The sequence below is a fragment of the Anastrepha obliqua genome, chromosome 2 (assembly GCF_027943255.1).
Source record: "Anastrepha obliqua isolate idAnaObli1 chromosome 2, idAnaObli1_1.0, whole genome shotgun sequence".
In the NCBI taxonomy this organism is placed as follows: Eukaryota; Metazoa; Arthropoda; class Insecta; order Diptera; family Tephritidae; genus Anastrepha; species Anastrepha obliqua.
In genome coordinates this window covers 16,906,626-16,931,970 of record NC_072893.1, presented here as the reverse complement: position 1 = coordinate 16,931,970, position 25,345 = coordinate 16,906,626, and the positions used below count along the sequence as shown (strand labels likewise).

Sequence of the window (25,345 nt, the reverse complement as noted above, 5' to 3'; positions counted from 1 at the left end):
TTCTCCTGTAAGTAACTTAAATACGCGAGTTGTGGTCTCTTCATATTAAGGGGTTAGGTGGGTTTGAAAATTTCAAAAAATCGATTTTTTTTTTTTTGTCTTATTAAATAGTATAATATGTTTAAAATATTCTCCTAAAATTTCAAATTGATCCGAGTAAAATTCTACGAGATAGACCCTTCAGAAGTTCCGCCCATCAGGTCATGTCAGTGCAGCGTTTCGCAGGTATACGCGTTTATCTCAAAACTCGATTTTTTAAGTCGGTGGACACGATTTCTCGAAAAGTTATGAAGCGATTTTGTTCAAATTTTGCACACATCTTTGGAATAACATTATCAAGTTATTGAACGAAGGATTTTTTTTTATTTTTATTACAACTAATTTTTTCGAGCCAACACATGACGAAAATTTGACCAAAAAATGTGTTTTTTTGTTCAAAGTCTGTCAAAAATTCAAATTAAATTTTATTTTTTTTTCCTTCGTCCAGTAACGAGATTTATCCATGTACTAACGAAATATTTTTGGTTTTTTGATTTTAAATGAACCAATAATGAGTTATGCTGTCCACGGCAAGAGCATTTTTTTGTGAGACGTTAAGGGAGATGAGGTACCAACGGCTGAGTTTTCGGAATTTTTAAATAAAAATTTCACAAAATACTGTTTAAATATGTATCTTTGATATGCTGGATTGTTTAAATAAAATATATGATTGTATATATTAAAAAAAAATAGTAAAAATACCCTTTTTTTGAACCTCTGTAACCCACCTAACCCCTTAAGTTAACGGTAATATTTTGTACCGGAATATATTTAGAAATTCCATGTATGTATATATATAAAAAAAAAATATGTGGAAACACATCATTTCTCGCCTCGCAGAGTAGCCGGCAATCCATCAAAAAATCGCTAACAAAGCTCAGCTGTTACCACTTATCGCGTTGTCACATCATTGATTTATATAAACTTAAAATGTATTGTTACTAATTCACATACGAGGTTTTATAAAAAACAAAAATAATAAAAATAAATAAAAAATACACAAACCAACTTGTTCTCGCCGCCATTCAACTTTAATCAAATCAACATCATTGCTGACGGACTGTTGACAGCAAAGTCTGCGAACAATGCGCCGCCCTCGGACTCACAGCTTTGCGATTTACACAATGACACTTAACGACAATTTTCACTATTCAATTGCAACAATGCATATTATATGTTTGTATGTCTGTAGCACAGATCACAAACAAAGCATTTGCACACAACAAAAAAAAACAACTTTTTAAAATCAAAATTATAAAAGCCAGCAAAGTTTGTGTAAAAAATCCAAACTTCTATGCGGACTCTTACTATTGGTGGGAATGAATGCAAGTGTATGTATGTATGTGCTGTGAGTGTGTGTACGCACTTGGCAGCCACTTGTTCGTATGTAGTGTTGCTTTGTGAAAACTTTATTTAAGTTATGACAATGACGGCGGATATGTCAGCTGCTTGTTTGGGTTTGAAGTGTGCGCAAAGGCTAGAATAATATCTGCTATGCATCTACACCTATGTATGTGTGTGTGTGTGCGTCGATTTTAGTTGCCGTGTGAAAGTGTTTCCTGCAATCAATTCACAGGCTGTTTACAATTAAAAAATAAAGAAAAAACTACTTGAATATGAGAACGAGCACAACTGAGAAAATTTGCAGTATTCATAAAACCAATAAATTAGTAATAGATAGCAGATAGTCTTCATGCCCAGCTCGCTATTGCTGTAAATCATCAAGCGGTAACTTAAATCAAGCATTTAGTTTTTACATCTACCAAACCGCCAAGAAAAAACTACGCGACGGAGGTGGCCGAATAAGAAATTACGCTAATTTAGAGCTGGGTTTTCAAACTTGACTTGCTCTTCTTTGGAGTGAGAAGAAAAAGAATCCAGCTCGACAAAACAGATCATCCAGATGTATGGTTCTTGGGTAGATGTTATGGTTTAGTGGAAGATAGATGACTAATCAGTTAAGCAGTTGAGAGCTCCTATGCAATAAATACTCGAAATTTAAAAGGACTCTTATTACAGGCAATTTTTTCAATTAAGCAATTAAAAAATAATACATAGATCGATTTGAGCATCACCCCCCCTTACACATGATGTGAGCTTGAATTCAAACTATGAGCTGGAACTCAAACTCTTAACTCTTAAACTCAAAGCTTGAGTGTAGAGATACGGATTGGAAAGTCGATAAAGTTTACACCAAACCGCTAATGGCGCGGTTGCGTACGTAGACAGGTTTCCGCAAGCACTTTTTCCCTTGCTGTAAAGGATGTGTCAAGATGGTTCAAACGCTGCGGATGAAGAGTCAACTCGAGTAGAGTGAATACAAGATGCCGTCGATCATTCCACCAGACCTCTCAAAGGAATCCGCCTAAGCCTCGCAAATTAGGACACGTTCTTAGCCTAATTCTAAGTAAAGCGGCGAACGGAAAGGAAAACCCAACTCATCGGTATGAAAAGACTTCTAATGCTTTGCAAAGGGTAATCAGATTGGAGGTTCTTTTTCCAATAGAGTTTTTTTTAAAGATCATACCTGACTACTGTCAAACTACAATAAATACGTTTTCGGAATTCATTGATATTTCATTATGCAAAAACGTACGCTTCAACAACGTTTACAAATCGTACAATTGAATTACGAAAATGGAAGCTCTGTGAAAAGTGTTCATAGCGCGTTCAAGCCAGCTTATGGTCCACTTATGGAGGCCCATTTCTGGCTTACTGGCTACGTCAATAAGCAAAGTTGCCAGTAAGAAAGCCGAAGCCATTCAAGAACAGCTATTGCATTCATTCAAAACGGCTGTTTGGTGCGGCCTATGGGCTGGAGGAATCATCGAATCATCATGGCGAACGCTATCGCGCCATGATAAACGACTGATTAATGCCGGAAATTAAAGTCCGTGATCAACATTTGGTGCCAACGACTCGACGCTACTTGCCATACAGAACGTGAAACAATGCATTTACTACGTCGTCGTTTTGGTGGATAATTTATATCTCGTCTAGGACCAGTGGATTATAATATCACACCTTTAAGCTTTTATTTGTGGGTAAACCAGCTTCGATTGAGGCATTACAAGCCAACATTACTAAAATTATTAACAAGATACTGACCGAAGTCCTCCAGAGAGTCATTCACAATTGGTGTTTACGGATTGGCCGAATTACGGCGCAGTTGCGGCCAACATTTGAACGAGATTATCTTTAAAAAATAAATTTTATGAATGGTTCTGCACAAAAATATTAAAGATTGTCAATTTAAAATCCGACACCTCTAAATTAATCACCCTTTATACAAAAAGGGTTTTTTAATAAGAGGTGCTATTTTGATATTAAAAGAAAAATTCTACTTTTTAATAAAATGATCGGATGTTTATTTCATTATGAAGAGGAAGGTATACCATTAATAGTAGAAAATAACACCAGGCAACGATACCGCTTACAGGACAATATCCTTTCCATGAAATTTTCCATAATCGAATTGCAAAGAGACTGCTCTATGCGCTCAATAGCCTCACGAATTCCATCTTTGAGGTCTTGAATCGACCCTGGGCTGTTGGTGTAGACCTTCTCTTTCACGTGGCCACAAAGAAAAAAGTCACAAGGTGTTAAATCACAAGATCTCGGTGACCAATTGTGATCACCACTTCGATAACACGGTCCGGAAACTTTTCCCGTAAAAGTTCAACGGTTTTTCGTTGCTTATGTGGCACTTGTGCCGTCTTGTTGAAAATAAACGTTGTCCAGATCAATACCATCCAATCCCGGTCATAAAAAATCGTTAATCATCTCTCGATAACGCAATCCATTCACCTGTAACACCTGTTATTGGAACCCCCTATATAAAGATCGACTACTAGACAAATATCAAAGATGACATTAAAACAAAGTACCGTCTAAGAATTATTTTCTACTGACAGCTAGACGCCACTTTTGAACGACCTTTTATATTGGGTTGCGGAATAAGTTCATAAATAGAGATAGAAATCTTTTTGCTCTACAAAACTATGTTAATTGTATTTTTGAGTTATTCAATATTTTATTAGTTTTGAGGCTTAGAAATGGAATACCATGGATGCAAAAATCAACAATTTCGATGCCTGCTCTTTTTTGCTTTTCATCGAGGCCAAAAAGGTGCCGAAGCAGCGCGGAACATTTGCGACATGTATGGAGAAGGTGTCATAGGCGAGTCTACAGCGCGGAAATGGTTTGCAAAGTTCAAAAATGGCGACTTTGAAGTAGATGACACGTCCCGCAGCGGAAAGCCTTCTGAATTCAAATCACTTTTGAAGGAGAACGGTCGCCAAAAAAGCTGTGAATTGGCGGAAAAATCAACTGCGATCATAAAACAATTCCCCATCACCTTCATTCAATAGGATATACCGAAAAATTGGGAGCATAGGTACTTCACGAGCTGAGCGAAAAAACAAAGAAAGTCGGCTTCAAATTGCTTCTCAGCATCTCGCCCACCATCGAGCAACACGCGATCAGCAACAGCGATTTTTGTACCGAATCGTCACGGCAGATGAGAAATGGTGGCTATACATTAATATGAAGCAAAGAAAGAAGTGGGGAGCTCCAGGAGAAACGCCAAAGCCGAGAGTCAAGCCGGATTTTCATCCAAAGAAGTTCATGTTTGGTGAGACTGGGAGGGCAGCATGCTGCACTGAGAAAAGCTCGAAGAGAATTCTACGGTCAACAAGGAGCTCCACATTGCTCAGCTATACCGCATAAACGAGGCTATTTGACTGAGAAGACCTGATCGGCATGGTCAAACCATACTCCTTCACGACAACGCCAGGCCACCTGTTGCACAAGTCGTCGAAGCTGCATTTCAAGAACTCCAATGGGAGTTCCTTCAGCATCCACCGCATTCTTCGGACCTTGCACCAACCGATTACCATCTTTTCCGCTCGCTGTCAAACCATATAAAGGGCGTTACCTTCAATAACAAAGAGGTGCTTAAAAACTGGCTCAACAACTTCTAAGACACCAGTCAATTTTTGGCGGAACGGCATCAACAAATTGGTTGAGAGTTGGGAAAAAGTTGTAAACAGCAATGGCGAATATATAATTGACTAACTTTTTGACATAATTATTGTCTTTTGTTTGAATAAAAGTAAAAGTAAAAACGCTACGAACTTATTCCCTAACCCAATAATTTTTCTCATGTCCTCAAACGAAGCCATTTATGATGGCTGGGGCTGTAATATAGTCGCTGGTTGCTCGTCGTTGGTATAGGAAGCGGAAATTCGAAAATGAACTCGCAAAACTTTCTTCTTTACTCGTACATTTTTTACTTTCCAACTTCTTTGCCTTTGCTTCACCAAAGCTTCATCCACCAAACCTCCATTTAGAATACAAAAACTGCAATGTTCGATGGCCCACCCTGTATATACGTGCGTATAAGCACTTATATATTTATTGAGCGGAAATCATCCACCTACACTTGCGCTGAAAACTTGAACTTAATCAAGGGCAAGGTCATTGCGAGAGTTGCGAGACTTGCGATTGTCATGTGGGGCAATAATAGTTATAATTTTTTATTAAATATAAATATTGAAGTTACATGAATTCATGCATACATACATATACACGTACATATATGTATGCAAATATGTATTATAAAATATCACATGCTTGCACAATCCTGCTCTCTTGCAAGAGTTTATCACAGCAGCGGCTTATCTCGAGAAGAAAAAAATTTCACAGAAAATGCAATTAAAGATAAAAAAAATAAAGCCGTAAAAATAGAAATAAAATGCAATAATTCAAGATAATTTATATCAAACCAGCAATATATAATTCAAATAGATTGCATTTTTAATTTTAAAAATTTTATATTTAGCAACCACAACAACACAATCATTCATTTACAATTTAAATCTACTCACGCTTGCACGATGGCATGGCGAAAATAGCGCAATTAACACATAAAAATAATGCAAACGAAAATATAAATGGGAAAAATTAAAAACAAAAATCGCAACAACAAAAAACAACAACAACAAAACATTAAATGATAATAATAATTTTTGCAATGCAAAAGAATGACAAACATGCAGACATGGCGAATTAAATAAGCTTGATGAAATCATCTCAGACCCTCAACAGCGCATTTTTCATCTCATTTCGACGGCGTCGCAATGGAATGGAATGAGGAACAACAACTCGCAGGCTCTGGGCTCTGATGCGGTAATTGCGGGTAATCGTGTTGTTATTTTTGTTATTGTTGTTGTTGTTCACTGTGTTATGCTTATAAAAATGATGATTGTAAAGAGCGCGGCGTTAATAATGACGTTAATGATGGGGCTAAACGTGGCGTTTACTGGGGTTAAATTGGCGCTGTTGCTATTCAAGTTTCTGTTGCGGCGCAAACTGCCTGACTCTTGTCTCATTATATTATAGTTGTATAAGGCATACCCTGCAGGGAATACGAGAAAGTGAGCTAAATAAACAAGTCTCGGGTTCAACACTGATATAATTTCACAAACAGCGGACCGTGTTGCTGAAGTGTCAAAGCGCTGAGGAGCCATGGAGCGAACGCAAACAACTGCACTTCCTGCACATGAATGCTTAGCCGAGTTAGTAAGAGGGTTACCGATATTATGCTTCAGAAAGTTCTATAAGACTATAACTTCTGAAGAGAACTCTTATGCACAGAACAAAAAAGGCTTCAATTGGCATAGAAACTCAACTTTGGTGTGCTAGGATAGTTGTATTTGGATCCAGAATCCAATAACGTCGGCTAATGGACACATGCCAGGCGGGAGTTTTCGCAATTGAAAGTTTTACCCTCAGATGCCTTTGGGAAAGTACAATAAATATTACGTCGGATTGCATTCAGAGTCACAAAATGGCATGCAAGAAATTGTGCACAACAACGTCGCCCTATGTTCCATACAGGAACTCTAGGAATTTATGACAATGATCATGTACTCGTAGTAAGCTTCTTTAAGGAAATTGGAATTTGTAGCAACGTTACCTTGTGCTATTCAAAAGTTCTAACAACTTTTGTAGAACCACAGGCAGTTAGATTACATTGCTCCACATTGCTTTGGAAATGGTTTTTTCACAAGAATCCTAGAAAGATTTGAATGGTTTAACGTTAGGCACCTTGACAAGGGTCAGTGGCAATCTTCACCGATGGCGCAAGACAAAATAATAGGGTCGGCAGTGGATCACGAACTCGTCCGGAATAGCGCAAGCGTCCATAAAAAAACCAATTCGAAAAATTTCAATACTTAAACTAAGAAAAACCAGCTTCAATGATCTAGGGATCTAGCCTTGAGAACTACCTCAGGCTATCCCTGAACGACACACCAAGGAATCACAAGCGCCTAGCCGCCAGACCCGGGCATTTACAAAGTAAGTGTTCAACAGTATCTTTCTTTGCCGGATCCACACAGCTTCCGCAATAGAGGTTGTATGGAAGTCCAAGTTAGACAGAAAAGCCGTCATAAAGTAGCAATTGAATGTAAAACTCTTCTAAATGCGCTGACTAAGCGATGCACCACGAATGTTGTCCGTGGCCGTAGTCATAGAAACATGCTTGGAAATAACATACCGGATTAGATGGCTAAAAAGTGACCTGATCATAAATCTATCAACTCTGCCCATTATGCAAATATCCCTTTCCCCTCAAACAAACTCGGTCTACATCGCGCAAACCAAAAATAGATGTACCACGGTCACCACTTGTGCGATAGCTAGGCAGTTCTGGTAGCCTAGAATGGATCAAAAGAGTGCTAAGTCCCGTTACAATCTGAAGTGGTCTTCCATCTATTAAACACATTTATTAAAATAATGGAAGGATAGCCGCCCACAGACATATTTAGAAGAGGAAAGATAATGCAGAAGATTAATCTCCGAAGAACTGCTAGAACTTAACTGACAGAGCTTGAGGGTTTAGAGAACGATGCAAGTTAATAGGTCTATGGATAAGTTCGTGCGGTTTTACAACAGATGGCGTAACTTGATTATTATTCCATCGATCCACATTTCCAAACATTCATTGGAGAGCTACTGTCGTAAGGCACAAACGTCAGTATAAGTAAACTCTTTGAAGAAGCGGACTGCACGTAATGTAGGCGAGTAGAGGATGCCTCAGAATATATCTTAGAGCGATTGAAGTTGAAATATTAAGTACTCACTGGTCTCCGGGGAACTGAATCTCTTAGGTACGTACAGTCGCATCCGGCTAATTTATATAACGAAGTAACGGGCGTCGTCATTTATAGGACGCGAGCCCTTCCTTGCTATGGAACATCACACCGTCAAGGAGAAGCTGAGGAGTAAAAAGCTAGAGGAGGTTTGCTAGCACCAAACTATGGGGCTACGACAGGCGAAATCCTTACTCGAGGCGAACAACGAAAAGAGGTTTAAATAAACTGAGAATGCTTACAGTATTTCTCACAGGCCATTCAGACTGCGTAGCTATCTCCACATGATCGGGATACGGTCCACTGACTCTTGACATTTCTGTGACCAAACCCAGTAGACCTTCTCCTTGAATACAGCGCTATAGCGCCGAGAAGGCCAACCAACCCAGCTTGTATCTTAAGTTTAATAAAAAAAAGACTGGATCTGGATGAAGTACTGTGATGGGTAGAGGGCACAAAAGGCCATGAGGTCGAAGCGCTAGCCTCCAATAAATCTAAATCTAAGTTGAGATATCATCTTGTTAAGATGGAAATCTCTGAAGAAACGGACAGTAGGTGTTGTGGGAGGGTGGAGGAAATATCAGAACACATGTCTTGTCTGACTGCTTACATATTAGAAGATTCATACACTTTGTAGAACGACTAACAAATAATTTTGTAAATGGACTGGCGAGATTAAATTGAGTATCAAAAAAGAAGATCTTTTTACATAGCGAGTATATCTTATAACTACTGTATTTTTAGACTCAACTTCGGCAGAGTCTTCAAGAGGAGCATACCGACAAGAAGAGAGTGGTAAACATCAAGGGCATGGAGAACGGGAGAATTAAATTTCTATACAGAGGGCTAGGCGATAGGGTTGGCTATGGAGTATTTTCGAATGGAATAGAATTGAGACTTGAACTATCCGTTCGACTACCAGATTACTGCAGCGTTCATCAGGCAGAAATTCTAGTTATAAAAGAAGTGGCTACATATCTGAATACGCATGCCGTAACAAAAGCTACAATAAATACATTTTCGTATAACCAGAAGATCACTAAATAAATGACTGCGGCTATATTGAGATCAAAGGTTCCACAGGAATGCCGGCAGCCCATGTCGTAGTCAAGTTCTTGTTTGGGTTTCGGAGCACAGAGAGATTGATGGAAATTGTAAAGCCGATGAGCTAGCAAGGAAAGGTACTACTCTTCAACTGCTTAGTGATAGAAGTACGACTGGGATACCTATGGCCACAAGCAAAGTGATAATTACAAACAAACTTTGATGAAGGCCTTGTAAAACCAGTCATGGCCTATCCGGCAGACATTCCTTGAGACTAGGAGTTTTCTCCCATGAATATTGTAGAAGTTGTAGAGATGAGGAAGAGGAGGAAACAATTGGGTACTTCCTTTGCAATTGCCTAGTCTTAGCAGGTTTTCTAGGCAGATACTTTTTCAATTAACTTACGGAACTGTGCGGCGTGCGGATGGGACTAATCCTGAACTTCATTAGAACCACAAAACGCGTTAATTAGGATAAATATTGGGTAATTTCCGATTTTACATATAGACGCCGTTGATAATTGTTTTGATCAGCTTGTGACCATTTATTTAAATTTTTTCTTTTGACAGTTATTGGCTGTCACTTTTAGCTTGCTTGAGAAAAAAAGTGCGCGTAATTTTTTTTATATTTGTTTGTTCGGCGTCAATTTTAATAAGGAGCCCACAAAAGAGCATTTTCGTCATATTTTACTTTATTATTTCCATAAAGGAAAAAAGCGCAGAGAAGGTTACTAAAAACTTGCGTGATTTGTATGGTGATAAAGCCTTAAAAGAAAGACAGTGTCAAAATTGGTTTATCAAATTCCGTTCTGGAGATTTTTCACTTAAAGATGAGCCACGTTCAGGTCGGCCAGGTCGGTGATGTCGATGAAGACGTTACCAAGGCTTTAATCGAATTTGATCGTCATGTAACTTAGCGTCAAATTGAAGAGAAGTTAAATATACCAAAATCAACCGTTCATGAGCATATAAAGAGTCATGGACTGCTAAAAAAGCTTGATATTTGGGTACCACATGAATTTAAAGAAATTTATTTCACAAACAGAATCAACGCTTGTGATATGCATTTTAAACGCAATGAAGTCGATCCGTTTTTGAAGCGGATTATCACTGGTGTTGAAAAATGGATTGTTTACAATAACGTCAATCGAAAACGATTATGATCCAAGCATGATGAAGCGCCACAAACCACTTCAAAGGCTGATATTCACCAAAAGACGATTCTGCTGTCAGTTTGGTGGGACTGGAGGGGTGTGGTATATTTTGAGCTGCTTCAGAGGAACCAAACAATTAATTCGAATGTCTGCTGTCAACAATTGGACAAATTGAATACAACTATCAACGAGAAGCGACCAGAATTGATCAATCATAAAGGTGGCAATGACGAGGCTATAAAATCGCACTTGGTTCAGTTTTTTGCAAATAAAGGCCAGAAGTTCTATGAGCACGGAATAATGAATTTACCGGAAAGATGGCAAAAGGTTATCGAACAAAATGGAAAATATATAATTGATTAAAGTTCATTCTAAGTTTTAATAAAAATTTATTTACTTTCTTCTAATAAATCGGCAATTTCTTTCCGGACAACCCAATAAATGAGGTTCCCTCGGAAGTTTGCCATTGCCTGCCAAGGAGCGACCGCTATTAGAAAGTGTGAACTTCCGAATGTTAGCCACGCACAGCAGCCGCCATTTTATATATTTATTCGAATTCAACAATGGCTTAGAATTAACACAGAACGGATGATGCCGCAGTTGAAAGTTTAGTAAAACGAAATCTATTACGAAAGTGCGCCAAATTGTATGGTTTTTTGTTCGATAAAAACGAAAACGCAAGCCAGTCGACTGCAAGCTCCCAATGCTTGGTTGGTAGGTTCTTACGCATCCATCTTCCATAGTGCGAACTTGGCTCCAGGTGATTACCACAAGTTCCTCTCTATGGGGCATGATTTTGCTTTTGAAAAATCCATTTGTGAAAATCGGTTGTTCTAATTCGTTGTCAATAGGGATGAGTGTTTCTATAAGATATGTAGGCCCAATGGAATTATCTACGAAATGAGAAGCGGTAGATAACTACTTAACTATGCTAAATAAATCATGAAATGGCATGCAAAGATAACAAATTTTCACTTTTTGTATAAACTCGTAGAACACAAAAGTCCATGAGGTCGAAGTGCAAACCTCCAATAAATCTAATCTAATATATACTCGTACAAAAAATAGACTATTCAGTTTCGAAATTCACTAGAAACTCGTTAGTTAAGGGTTTTCCAATAAGAGGTATTATTTTGATATTCAATCAATGGCTTCGTTGCTTGTGTGGCACGGAGCGCCGTCTTGTTGAAAATAAACGTTGTCCAGATCAATACCATCCAATTCTGGCAATAAAAAATCTTTAATCATCTCTCGATAGCGCAAACCATTCACCGCAACTGTTGCTCCAGCTTCACTCAAGATGATTTTTCGATGGAATTCCGGATCATTTTCATGCATTTCAAGGACCCAATAGGCAATGACACGACGTTGAGTTCTTGTGTTAACTGGACTTTATAAGCCTTAAGACCCAAATCTTTATGCAAAATACGGTGTAATGACGTTTGTGGAATGCCTAATTCCAAGGAACGACGAGAAATGGACAAACCTGGGTTTTCTTCAACACTTCCAGCTACAACAGCAATATTTTCAGCTGTTCTTAAGTGACGTGAACGGGTTTTATTCTTCACATCACTAACTTGCCCAACAGCTCGAATTTTTCCACCAATTTCTGTATTGTGGTTCGACAAGGTGCTTCACGATGACCCAAAAATGTGCGAGTTTTACGAACCGTTTCTGCCAAATTTTCACCATTTTCATAGTGAATTTTAATAATTTCAATGCGTTGTTTAAACGTGTATCGTTCCAGTTTTTTAATGACGTAGTTTTTACTTGTCAAATATCAAAAAATGACAGCTTCAAAAGTGACATCGACCGAAATAGCGGGCTATTCCAAAAAATACCTGTTATTGGAAAACCCTTTAGTAACTAAAGAGATTCCCTGCTGGGTGTATATAGACACACACTGGTAAATGTGCATAACTATTAGCACAATTTTTTGCTTTCATTTCCATAACAAATGCGATATGAGCGTCATAATAACCAGCTAGAACGATTTCGATCAGTATTCCAGAGCTGCAGATAATTGAATTAAGTGAAGAAGAATGCAGACAAGAGATATACGAGTACATATGTACACATACATACATATAAGTAGGTACAAACAGGGTGGGAACAACGCGAAATTTTACAAAAGTCAAAACGAAAGATTTTGTGTGTTAAATTTTAAACTCGAAAATATAAAATACATTAATGTGGAGTCTATATCTAAGTATGCATGCGTGTGTGCTGATATTATCTCTGCCAAAATAGTTACTATTCCTCTCATGATAAGCGGAGCAATTGCAGTAGCGAAAAAATTACTAAATTAGATAACACATGAATGAAATTCATAATGTCTGGCAGTCGGGCAGACAATCAGTCCGTCAACTACCACCAACAATAATCAAGCGGTTACGTTTTTGCTGACGTCAGTAAAGTGCTTTGACTTACTCGTTCAGCTGACTTGTTTATGAGATTATAATGATTGCGGTATTATTATTAGTTATATTGCGAATTTAAGTACTTAGCTACGTAATATGCTGAGGGGTAACTGAATTTAATTATATTAACCAAAAACTAGTTATCACGTTTCGAATATCCAAGCTCTGAAATTTATAATTACTTTTAGAATTTTTAACTTTTTTTTCTTTTTTTTGACGAAGCATACAAAACTGGTATTGAGGCATATCTCTTCATAAAAGAAAGGTTTTTCGTTATTTTTAGTTAGATTTGATTTAGCAAGCAACTTCTAACTCTCTTCTAAGTGAATCATGAATTAACCATCGAAAAAAAAACCGAATTCGTATATGGATATTTTATTGGCAAATTGAAGGTCACACTCGTCAAGTGTTCACCGACTTAAAAAATCCACCTTCATTCATTTATAAATTGTATGGTGTGGTACGGTATGGACATGTCTTCTAGCTGGGCAAATTTAGCAACGAAATTTGGCAACTAAGCCTCTCGAATAAGATAGACAAGATGTAGACATTTACTTGAGCCACCTCCCAGGCATGCCAGGAGGCACCTCTTTAACTACGCGGACGAGATCCAGGACAAAACAGACCGACAATTACTGGATCGGACAGCGTACATACGACATTCATCGGGAGACTCTTATCACCTTCTTAAGCTCCCGACCACCGAATGCCGTCATCGGAGACCAACCACCACCCATTGCATACGCAGAGCTCCAACTTTCCCCGAGAGTCCCGCGTAGCCTTGGCACAATTAGGTTCTGGATACTGTAGCAGGTTAAACTCCTACCTAACCAGAATCGACTCCGACATACTAAACATATGTCCGACATGTGAAGCCACCCCGCACGACACTAACCACCTCGAAACAGCAAGTTTCCCGGGCCTACCGTTAGATGAGCTAGACGAAGACGACCGGTGATTACACTACACTGACAGGGCAAAGTTACTGCTACAAAAACAATAAGAGAGACAAAGAAATTACCTTCACTATTACGAGTTTCTTTTTAATTTCATACACTTTTTGTTCATTTCTGCTATACCCGGCAGGCAATGACAAACCTCCACTAGTATTTCTGTCATGAAATGATGCTGATGATTAATTACCGATCACTGGGTGCATAGTGTCCGTTACCGCGGAATTAGATAGATGTCTTAGCGAGTTCTAATAAACTTTTGTTCGCAGTATCCTTCAAAGATGAAAAGTATACCGATCCCAGGTAGTTGTAATGAGTTCAGCTTAGAGCAGGACAGCGGCAAAGCAGGTGTTCTAACGTACCCCTTCTTCTTCGCACAAGTGGCACGCGTCTTCCTGGACCAATCCTATTTTAGAAATGAATAAGTACGTATTTATTTGCAAATAAGCAATCCCGGGCAAGCAGCGGGTAGGGATTTGGGTGTGGGTGGCCTTGCTATGGCAAGCACTTCAAAAGACCTACAGTGCCCGCTAATTCCTACTGACAAAATGAACAAACGCCGCCCTCAATTAAGCATTCTTCCCTAATTCCACATCGCAGGGTTTGTCTTCATGTGTGGTGTGGCTCAAACCACATCTGTCTCGTAACGAGCGGTTGTCTCTTGGAAATGCCATTCCTCTCGAGCTATACCTAAGGTTGATCAGCCCCATAACGAGGATATGGATTCTAGGCTAATAACCAACCTATTACTCCAAAATCACATTGCGACGGAAACCAGAACCGTCATGAAAATTCTCCTCCATCGGTCGTTTGGAGGCGGCATAAAACTGTAGTTCCCTGCATTTGCGTAAAAGCATAAAGACGCATACCACTTGTTGGAGTAGGAGTGCACCCAAACATGTAATAGAGGATGTAAACACCAATTATATATGGAAAACGAAGGTAGACTGCGATTGTGAAACTAAACCGCCTTCTCAAGAAATCGCCATTCTCGAGGGAATGGGCAAGCAGTATTCAAGCGTGTAAATTGGCAACAGTTTTCTACCCAATTATTACAGAATTAAGGCCACGGCCGCTAGGAAAGCATATTGTAAGGATAATATGTCGCTACAAAAGAACCCCGGATCCGCACCTTGTGGAGTATAGGGCGCCGTGTGCAGTTGACTGTCTCCCATCGGTGGCGTCCGCAGGTGGTGAATTGGGGAACGCTCGGCAGATATGCAGGGTAGGTTAGGTGGGTGATCGGTAAAAAGATCTCACTCAGGCCTCTAGGGTTCATTGTGTTACCAGTGCTATGTATCTGGAGTTGAAGATATTATTTTATGTAATTCCTAATGCACTTCGCGAGTTTTAACAAGCTGTTCAGCCTTTTGTCGGCAATATCCTTCAAGGATGAAAAATATGTTAATCCAAGGCACATTTGTCGAGTCTTACAAAGAGCAGGATATTGGCAAAGTAGGTGTTCCAAAGTACTAGCATTCGCTTCGTTGCATGTCTTACACTCATCGCTCTGGACTAATCGCATTTTGGCTGCGTGATGTGGGGTGAGACAATGTCCCGCCAGTACTCCAACCAATACCAGTATTTTCTATTTTAAAGGCACAAAAGCCAAAATCATTATGAAAAACTTCCTCGTAGTCGAAGGACAAGGGCTAACAAGTTGAGAACGACGGCGCATCAACATTTCGAAGTGTTCTTCAACACTTCGCTCTATGAACTTCGAGAATAGATTAATTTTTTAGTTTTTTTTTTTTTAAGTAAATTCCACACTTTCGAAGCGTTGTTAGGACGTTAAACGATTCATGCTGACTTGCCAAACCTTACTGAACAGAAACGTCAACCCGCCATTCTCAGCTGTCAAGCCATAGTTATCGATACCAATAGCACTCATGCAGGTAAAAAAAAACACCCGACATATCCGTCTGAGGACCACCACTTCAGCAGTAGGCTCCTGAAGTTTTAACGGAGTATTGCACGTTGTTCAAGCAACAATAAAAATTTTTATATAAAATCAAAACCTGCTATTGACTCTTCTGTGATTTTCGCTTCAAACGGGATTACGAGCAGAACGAACGTTTTAAAAACCGCAATTCGGATACATTCGCAATCCAAAAATATGTTTACATTCTCATTTTATACATTTTACACTTTCAATATTACATTTACATGCATGAGATCATTAATAACACAGGTCGCCACTATATTTGGCGCAGAGCCATGAGTTGTTGACGATAAGAGATGCATCACTTCTGAAAATTTAGCTCAGGAAGACTCGCTGAAAGAGTCGATTAACATTTTTTAGATTTCATGATTATTATTCTATATTTCTTCAAAGTAGGTTAGGCTAGGTTACGTTGAAGCGATTGTCCTGTGGGACACACTCAGGATCATAGCCCATTGTGATGCCGCGTGGGGAGTTTTCCCTATTTTTACTAAAACCAGTGAGTGCTTTTCAAAAATTTTAGAATATCTTCTATTTCTGAAGAACTGAGATCTTCCAATTCGTTAAAAAATGTTCTGCCTAGAACAGTAAATCTCCGTCTGTATAGAGCAGGATAATGGCACAGAAGGTGCAAGTGCATGAAAGTAAAACATACAAACTTCTGAACTACTAATTTCCAGTACTCAATCTTGTACGTGCAACCAAACGAATTCGACTTTTTTCGTTACAAAATATTTTAAAATTATCAGCTCTTTCAAATGTATACTCTTTTTTTTACTCTATTGCAGGCGCGCAAAAATTAGATATGCTGAGTTGCATAATTATCATTTCAACCACACTTTCCATAAAATAATAAGCAAATATTTAATTGTACACTTACCGCGCCACAAATCCTCCGCCGCCATCGTCCCGTAACAGCAACCGTCCGCTGTGCTGGTGCAGTGCCTGCGATGGCATATCGACAAATTCACCACTCCCCACTACTGTGGGACGGAAGCTACTGCTACCAGAGCTTGTAATACTGCCCGAACGACTAGCCTTTCCTCCGGTGCCAACCCCACTACCACCAGTACCACCACCACCACCGCTCAACGGTGGATATGAGATCAATTGATGTTGGTGTGAAAATGATTTTGTTGTAGTTGCAGCCGCAGCTGATGTGATTGGTATTAATGCGCCAGCTGCATTACCATTGCCCACAGTTACAGGCGATGGTATGGGTCGAGGCGCTGTGGCAAGACGATTAGTTTCTGGTGTATGCGCAATGCTGGTGTAATGCTGCAATCCGTGTGGAAATGGAAATGTGGAAATAGGCAGAGATATGGTTATTAATAATTTGTCATTTATGAATGAATGAATGAATGGCTCAAACAACACTTACCATCTGTAGTACATCGCATTCCTTGGGCACTACATGCAACGTCAACACTGAAGGCGTTTGCTTGATCATCGACACGATTGTACTGTATGCAAGTCCGGCGATGGGTGTGTTGTTCACCATTAGAACGCGATCGCCCGTCTGCAGGTTGGCATAGTGAGCAGGTCCGTTCGTTTGAACTTCTTTTATGAAAATGGTTTCCATAGCTTTCACTTGGTGGTGGTACGGATCAGATGCTTCCTACACACGCCGAAGCCAGTCGGTTAGTTAGTCAGCAAGCCAGCGCAAAACGGCAAAACAGCCACCAACAATCCAACCATTCAAAGAGCCAGTCGAAGTGAGCCAACAAAGTCAACACCACCACAAGACCGAAAAAATCGAGCGGCGAGAGTCACAATTGGAGTTGAAGTGGAAATCAGCGTCATAGCATGCGAAAGAGAAAAAAATAAAAGCAGAAAAATGAGCGAGTGAATGAGTTATTTGATGGTTAAGTGTGAGAAAGTGTGCAAAAAAAACACCAAAAAACACTAATAACTCAAAAGTTGAGGGAGGGGGCGACGAAAAAAATATATATATTGTTAGGTTTATTTTTTGTTTTTATTTATTTTTTAGTTTTATTTATTTTTAGATGTGTTTATAATGAATGTTGTAAAAATGGTTGTTGCAGAAATGGCGAAAAAGTGGCGGTGACCGTAACGTTCGTTTTTATTTTATTGCTATCACTTTAGTTTTTGTTGTTGCTGTTGAACGTGTTTGTGTTGTTATTTAAAGTGGCAATCAACGAAGCATGGCAAAAACAAAAGCGAGAATACTCAACATAAAAGAAAGGCAAACTTTTAAGCCAAACAAAATCAGAGGAAAACAGTAAAAAAAAAGTATATAAATGCGAATAACTGTAGACCAAACGTTTGTCTTCTTGCTGAAGGGAGAGATTGATAAAAGTTCCTCAGGTATTTAAAACTATGGCTCATGAACCTGGGAGTTGTAAAGCTGTAAAACAGAGGAGTGCAATATCTTTTGTTTTACAAATTCTCAATTACACTGTGCGACAAATTGAAGATCTAAGGATGTTGGGTGAGTAGATCAAAACCCACAGAAGGTTGAACCCGAATTAGTGGCTAAATTAAGTTTGCATATTTATGACCAACACTGCCGTAGCCGAAAGCATTGGCGCATGACTACCATTCGGGAGTGCGTAGGTTCGAATCTCCGTGAACAAAACAGCAACCGTTTTTTCAATAGCAGTCGCTTCTCGGCAGGCAGTGGCTAACCTCCGCGTGTATTTCTGCCATCAAAACGCTCCTCATACAAAGCCATTTGCCTTTCGGAGTCGACATAAAACTGTAGGTTTGTCCATTTGTAGCACAACATCAAAACGCACGCCACAAAAAGGAGAATGAGCTCGGCCAAACACATAACAGGAGTGTACGCGCCAAAATGTTAAAGGGCAATCTTTATGTAAAACATTTTAACCTGTTATTGTTTGTCTGAAAGGACATCTAAAGCACTAAGAAGATTTTCGACATGCTCCTGTTCCTTATTGGGTTGATACATTACCTCCCAAGTCCATTCTCTTCAGGATTTCTCTTCCAAATTCTTACTAATGCACTTACCGCCTGGAAAAATAATTCTATCAGCTGTAAAGCTTGGGTTGAAATTAAAATATGGTAGATCAGGAGCGGGAGTCAATGGGCCTAAATTCAAAAAATCGATTCCAATGAGTTTTTTCCCAACAATCTTTTAGGCAGAAACACATGCCATCGAGATATGTGTGAGGAAATGTCACCGAAGTAGACACCTGGTCTGAGATACCACTTAAACAGATTTGAAATGATTGCGCGCCAAGTTCGGTAATCGTGACCTTGGAGCTGCGATTTTATGCCGTTCGAGTTTTTTTGGTGCAGCGTCGTGAAAGGCCGATGTTATGGGAACAATCCATTAATGATTCAGATCCTTAAGGCGGATATCGAGCAAGCCATTCGTGAGATAAGGCCACAACAAGGTAACAGAAGAAGAGGCCGGCCGAGAAAACGATGGAGAGATGACATCAAAGGCGACTTTGGAGCTATGGACATATCTGATATCAAATGAAATGCTGATGACCGAGTGACGTGGAGGTGAAATGTAACGGAAGCAATGGTTCACCCCGAACAGTGATGATATGATGATGATGATATACAGATGGCGCAAAATTAGTCACTCCATCGGAAAATTTTTAATTTTTTCAAATGGCGTCGCACGTCTATCATATTTGACACTTGGGAATTATACAGCTGCTTGATTAATGTTGCGCCACCTTGTATGGCATACACTTTAAAAGTGCAGAAGGTACCGTAAAAGTCATATTAGAGGTTAATGCAATGGAGCGCATAAAGGACCAAATAAAGATATCCAATCGCGACAAAATTGTTTTTTGATTAGAGAAAAAATTTTTTTTAATAAAATTGGATAATTAATTTTGCGCCCCCTCGTAGTTACAAAATGAATTTCCATAAATTGTTTTTTTTTTTTTTTTTGTTGGTGACCTGCTGCCATCAAATTGACAGAAAAGTGGTAAAAACGGTCAAGTAATTTTTTTTTTTAAAACTGTACTTACAAAAATTTTATGTAAAAAAACAACAGCGAAAAAAGTCCAAATAAAGATTTCCAACACTCAAAATCACTTGTTTTTGTAGTTACTCAAAAATAAATTTCAGAAACAAAATTGGATGATTAATTTTGTTATAAAACGAATTACCATAAATATTTTTTGATGACCTTTTGGCATCAAATGCTTAATCGACAGAAAAATGGTAAAAAAAGTTAAAGTAAATTTTTTTTAAAAACTGTACGTACAAAAATTTTATGTAAAAAACAACAGCGAAAAAAGTCCAAATAAAGATTTCCAACACTCAAAATCACTTGTTTTTGTAGTTACTCAAAAATAAATTTCAGAAACAAAATTGGATGATTAATTTTGTTATAAAACGAATTACCATAAATATTTTTTGATGACCTTTTGGCATCAAATGCTTAATCGACAGAAAAATGGTAAAAAAAGTTAAAGTAAATTTTTTTTAAAAACTGTACGTACAAAAATTTTATGTAAAAAACAACAGCGAACAAAGGTCCAAATAAAGATTTCCAGCACCCAAAAATTTTGCTTTTAATAAGTCAAAAAAAAAAAATTAAAAAAAAATTAAAAAAAAATTAAAAAAAAATTAAAAAAAATTGTATGATTAATTTTGCGCCACCTCGTAGTTATAAAATGATTACCATAAGTTTTTTGTTTTTGCTTTTTTGTGTTTTGATGACCTGCTGGCATCGAATGTCTACTCGACAGAAAAGTGGTAAAAAAAAAGTTAAAGTAATTTAAAAAAAACTTTTTTTTTAAAGAACTGTTCTTACAAAAATTGTATGTAAAAAACGAAAACGAAGATTTCCAACACTCAAAATCTTTGTTTTTCTAATTAATGAAAAAAAAAAAAAAAAAAATTGAATGATTAATTTTGCGCTGCCTTGTAGTTATAAAACGATTACCATACATTTTTTTATTTTGCTTTTGTTTTTTGTGACCTGCTACCATTAACTGTCTAATCGACAGAAAAGTGGTAAAAAAAGATAAATTAAACTTTTTTACGAACTGCACTTACAAAAATGTAATGTAAAAAAACAGCGAACACCAACAGAACGAACATTCATCACGCCCTCCCTAACCATTTTTTCGCACATACCTACAGACTATGCGCCGTATTCAATTCAACTGTCCATCGCACAAATAAATTTAACACCCATATATATATAAATGTATGTATGTATGTATATTTGTATGTATGCAAGAAAGAGTAGCTTTTGTTTGCGTTGTGTACTTTAACGCTTACCTGTGGCCAAGAGGGATCATCTTCCGGTGGGTAGGCAATGAAATGACGCAGCGTAAAACCGAAACCTTGATTCGGACGTCGTCGAATTACAACGACTTTTGGCTGTATGGCGGTACTATTGGTGTCTTGCAACATTTTTTCGGCAAATGCGGCTATACAATTTTCTTAAATTTCTTGTTTTTGTTTTTCTATATATTTTATTTATATTGTTGTACTCTCTACTTTTTCGTTGCGAGCGTAACTCTGGTGGTCACTGTCTTAATGTCACTACTATGGTATTATTACGACGTTGTTGTACGTTGGACGATGGATGAGGTGGTTGGCGATTGCAACTGCGACCTCGGCGACGCTGACGACGACGACGCAGCAACAAAATTAGGTTGATTATAGTATTTAGTAATGGTGGGAATGGCAATGTTTGTGTTATTTGTGTTGTTTGCCGTTTCTTTTTTTTTTGTTTTTTGATTCCTTCTTGTTGCTGATTTTGGACAGTTGACAACATGCGGTTGATGCGCTCGTTCTCAAAATGTCCCCCTTTGTGCTTGCATTTGCGCTTAAAATGGTAATTTAAAGTTTTTCGTTTTTGGGGTTGTTGGTTGACGATTTTCTTTTGCTAAATTATTTTTTATTTTTCATATTCAGAGTTAAGTTCGTTTTTTTTTCTCCCTTTTCTTTTTCAGCTTTTTGTTTACTTGCTTTTCGTAGCGGATTATGCGGTCTGATCCGGGTTTTTTTGTGCGTCAGTCAGGCAATCACATTTACAACCTTCATTGGGATTCCATCTAAGTCCTGCGCTTTAGTCCTGCTCTGTGTGGTATATCATTTCGTTTGACGTTGGTTTGCTTACAATATTTTTACCACATATATAGGGCTTCTGCCTCGCCTGTGTGTACGATTGATGGCTCCTTTCATCCGCTCAGCCGGCCTTCGCACTTCCACTTTTAGTTTCGACTTTCGTTAAGTCATGTTGAAGGTATTACATTGTTCCTGTTCCGCTTTGCTTTTTTTCTTGTTGTTGTTGTTGTTTTTGCTTTCAGTCAACCAAAGCGTAGGTTATGATGCATTTACGTGTGGTATCTACATCAACTGCAATGAAAAGAAGAGGAAGAAAAAGTTGCGATAAATAACCAGGTTTACTTGTAAGTCAGATAATTAACTTCGTAGACGGAAGGAAAACGTCAATGTAGAGAGGATAAAATATACCAATTAGTTAAATTGCCAATGGCCAGTAATAATATTTGGCGCATTTACTACTTTGTATGCAGGCAGGTAATAAAAAATAAAAGTATAATAAAAAGTGAAAAAATTTGCGAAAAAAAATTAAAAAGTTGCCAAAAAAAAAGGAAAATAAAAATACCCAGCTATTGCCCGCCAAAAACTAATTTACGATCAAAAGCTTAAACCTTATTTCCGGCACAAAACAGCAAAAAAAAACAAATCTTTGAAAATCATAAAAATTACACAAAGCTAGCGCGCATCGTATTGCAACTCCTTTGGAGCACTCGGAACGAATTGATTATTTCCGCAAATAAAGCAGCAACAATGGAAGGCGAAAAGTGGCTTTTTAAAACTCTACCATGTCAGAGTATTGTAATAATTTCAACGAATTTGTATTCCAAATTTTGCAAACTTACCGCCATGCAAACCGTGCAAACAGGCAAAAACAATAAAAAAATTGCAGAAAAATATGAAAAAAATGTAAAAAAACACAAAAAAAAATACGAACATAAAAACATAAAAAATGTAATATATTACAAAAAAAAAAACATAAAAAGATTTAAAAAAAATTAAAAAAAAGAACAATTAAAAAAATTACAAAAAAAAACAACAAATTTCAAAAAATTTCACAAAATTAAAAAAAAAATTTAAAAAATATTAAAATAAAAAATAAAAAAAACAAAAAAAATTTTAAACCCACATAAAATCTGTAAATAAGTAATTAAAACATAATCAAAAATTACACTACTTTTACAAACATACGTTTGTAAAAAATATATAAAAACAACATTAAAAAAATTTCAAAAAAATTAAACCACAAAATTAAAAAAAAGTAAAAAAAAAATTTTAAAACTCCAAAAAACCCAAAAAAAAATTAATAAATAAGTAATTAAAAAATAATCAAAAATCACACTACTTTTACAAACATTTTACATAAAAAATTTATAAAAAAAATAAATAAAAAAATAAATAAATAAATAAAAAATAAAAATAAAAATAAAAAAGCCCACAAAAAATCACTAAATAAGTAATTAAAAAATAATCTAAAATCACACTAACAAATTACGTTAGCAATAGTTGTACGCGCGCGTAGCCATATGTTACACGTCCGTTGCGCGTGTTGTTGTTGCAGTTGTTGCTGTAAAAATGCAAACTTTAATGCATAATAAACAATAAATAGTTGGCATTAAAATTTGCAACCAACAGCGCCAGCACAGCAAGCGTCAACAATAACTACTGTTACAACAACAACAACAACAACAACAACAACAACAGCAGCAACAACTCCGGCACCTAATCTATTGGCCAGTAATCGCGCACGCGTGTCAGCCAGTTCACAGTTGGAAAGCGACTTTTATGAAAAATTTTGTAAAATTCAATTAAAAGCAGTGCCTCGCTGCTGTGACGACGGTGCTGTGATGCGATTATTGCAGCGAAATACATTATGTGTGTGTGTGTGTGTCTATTTGTGCTGGCTGGTCAGTGACCCATTGCCTAGCAGCAGCCGGTCAATTCATCACCGCCACTGGACCACCATTCACAGCACAGCGCTTGCGCGCAAGCACTCAACTTTACATATATACACACACACACACTAACATATGTATGTACATACAAACGCGCTTAGGTGTGATTTAACGGGCTTCCGCGGACATCAAACTGAAAACGTTAATAGAGTTAAGCACATTAAATTAAAGTTACAGCGACAAAAGCTAATAAAGTGTACCTTTTTGTGGCAATTTAAATTAGCAATAAAAAAAGACGAAAATTTATGATACCTATTTAATAAAATTAAAAAAAAAACAACAAAAAGAAATATGTACTGATATAGATTTCACATTTTAGATCGGTTGATTTATTAACTGTAGACTAATTCAAAGGAAAGGGCGGGAAGTAAAGCATTGGTAGCAGTAGCAGCAGCTGTTAGTTCTGCCTTTTGCAAACTGGATAAAGAAGAAAAGCGAATGGGTCAGGGGCAAACGAGAACAAAACAAAGTACCTCCTGTCATCAAACAAACGTCCCTGTTAAAGATTATGATTTCGAGGTTGTAAGTGACCTCATTTATCCCGAACTCAGCATTAAGGGGGTATCTGGTGTAGAATTTTGAAAAATCGATTTTTTTACATATTTTAAGTTTAGAAATTTAAGAATATGTCATTAAGAGGCTTTTTTAAGGGGTTAGGGGTAGTCAGAATAAAAAAAAATTGGATTATTTTTGTTACATTTTTTTTAAGTATAAAGTATTGTGTGAAAATTTTACACGAATCCGACAAATACTTTTCGATTTATTTAACAATTAACAAAGAGCGCTCAGGCGCTCCGGAGCCGATAACAAATGCGTTTTTATCAAAACTAGGTTTTGCGAACTGGTGATCACTGTAACTTGAAAACCGCTTAGTAGATAATAAATAAAATTTATACTGCATTTGAAAACCATAAAACACTCGTGCCAGATCGAAATATTTTTTTTTTTTTCAAAATTTCGATTTTTTTTACCAATTAATTGTTGGTTGAACACCTTACTTTGATGGCACATAATTTTGTCAATTTTAATTTTGTTTTTTGGTTAGTTTTTAATGTACTAATTAATAATCAATAACCAAATGATAAAAAAAGGCCGATACAATTTTCTTTTATTTCCTTTGTACAGCGCTTCAAAAACCGGGCCAAATTCATGCCTCCACATTAGAATACCCCCGCCGTTAGCAATATCAGCCTTGAAATCCAAGAGAGATTTTCCCTCTTGCCAACAAGTGCTACTTTGGACCAAGTAGGCAATTGAGTTGTAAAGTCCTCTTTCGACGAAACCAAGCTAACACTCTGCAAGGCTCTCATGCCCGTCCTGACATATGGGAGGAAGATTCTGCTGAAGATTTTTGGACCTTTGATCGTTGGTGACCGCAAGGCAATGGAGCAATGAGCTGTATGAGCTTTTCGGCGACATAGACATTCCGCAGCGAATAAAGATCCAGCGGCTGCGTTGGCTGGATCATGTCGTCCGAATGGATACAAACGCTCCGGCTCTGAAAGTATTCGATGCCGTGCCAGCTGGTGGCAGCAGAGGAAGAGGAAAGCCTTCTTTGCGTTGGAAAGATCAGGTGGAGAAGAACTCGGGTTCAATTGGTGTGTTCGGCCCCGGTTAGCACGAGAAAGAAACGACTGGCGGGCCGATCAAGAAGAA

At 37.7% G+C, this 25,345-nt stretch overlaps 1 protein-coding gene across 2 annotated transcripts in view; it reads right to left on the bottom strand.

Annotated features, from left to right (window-relative positions):
- The window catches only part of LOC129239199 (rho GTPase-activating protein 21), a 169,273-nt gene that overhangs the window by 69,113 nt on the left and 74,815 nt on the right, over positions 1–25,345 (bottom strand). For both annotated transcript variants that reach the window (XM_054874540.1, XM_054874539.1), the window contains 3 exons: positions 20,946–22,031; positions 17,089–17,325; positions 16,588–16,985 (listed from right to left, as the gene is read on the bottom strand). In XM_054874540.1, coding sequence (XP_054730515.1) covers positions 16,588–16,985; positions 17,089–17,325; positions 20,946–21,080 — 770 coding nt within the window. In that variant the 5' untranslated portion in view covers positions 21,081–22,031. The remainder of the gene's footprint in view (positions 1–16,587; positions 16,986–17,088; positions 17,326–20,945; positions 22,032–25,345) is intronic.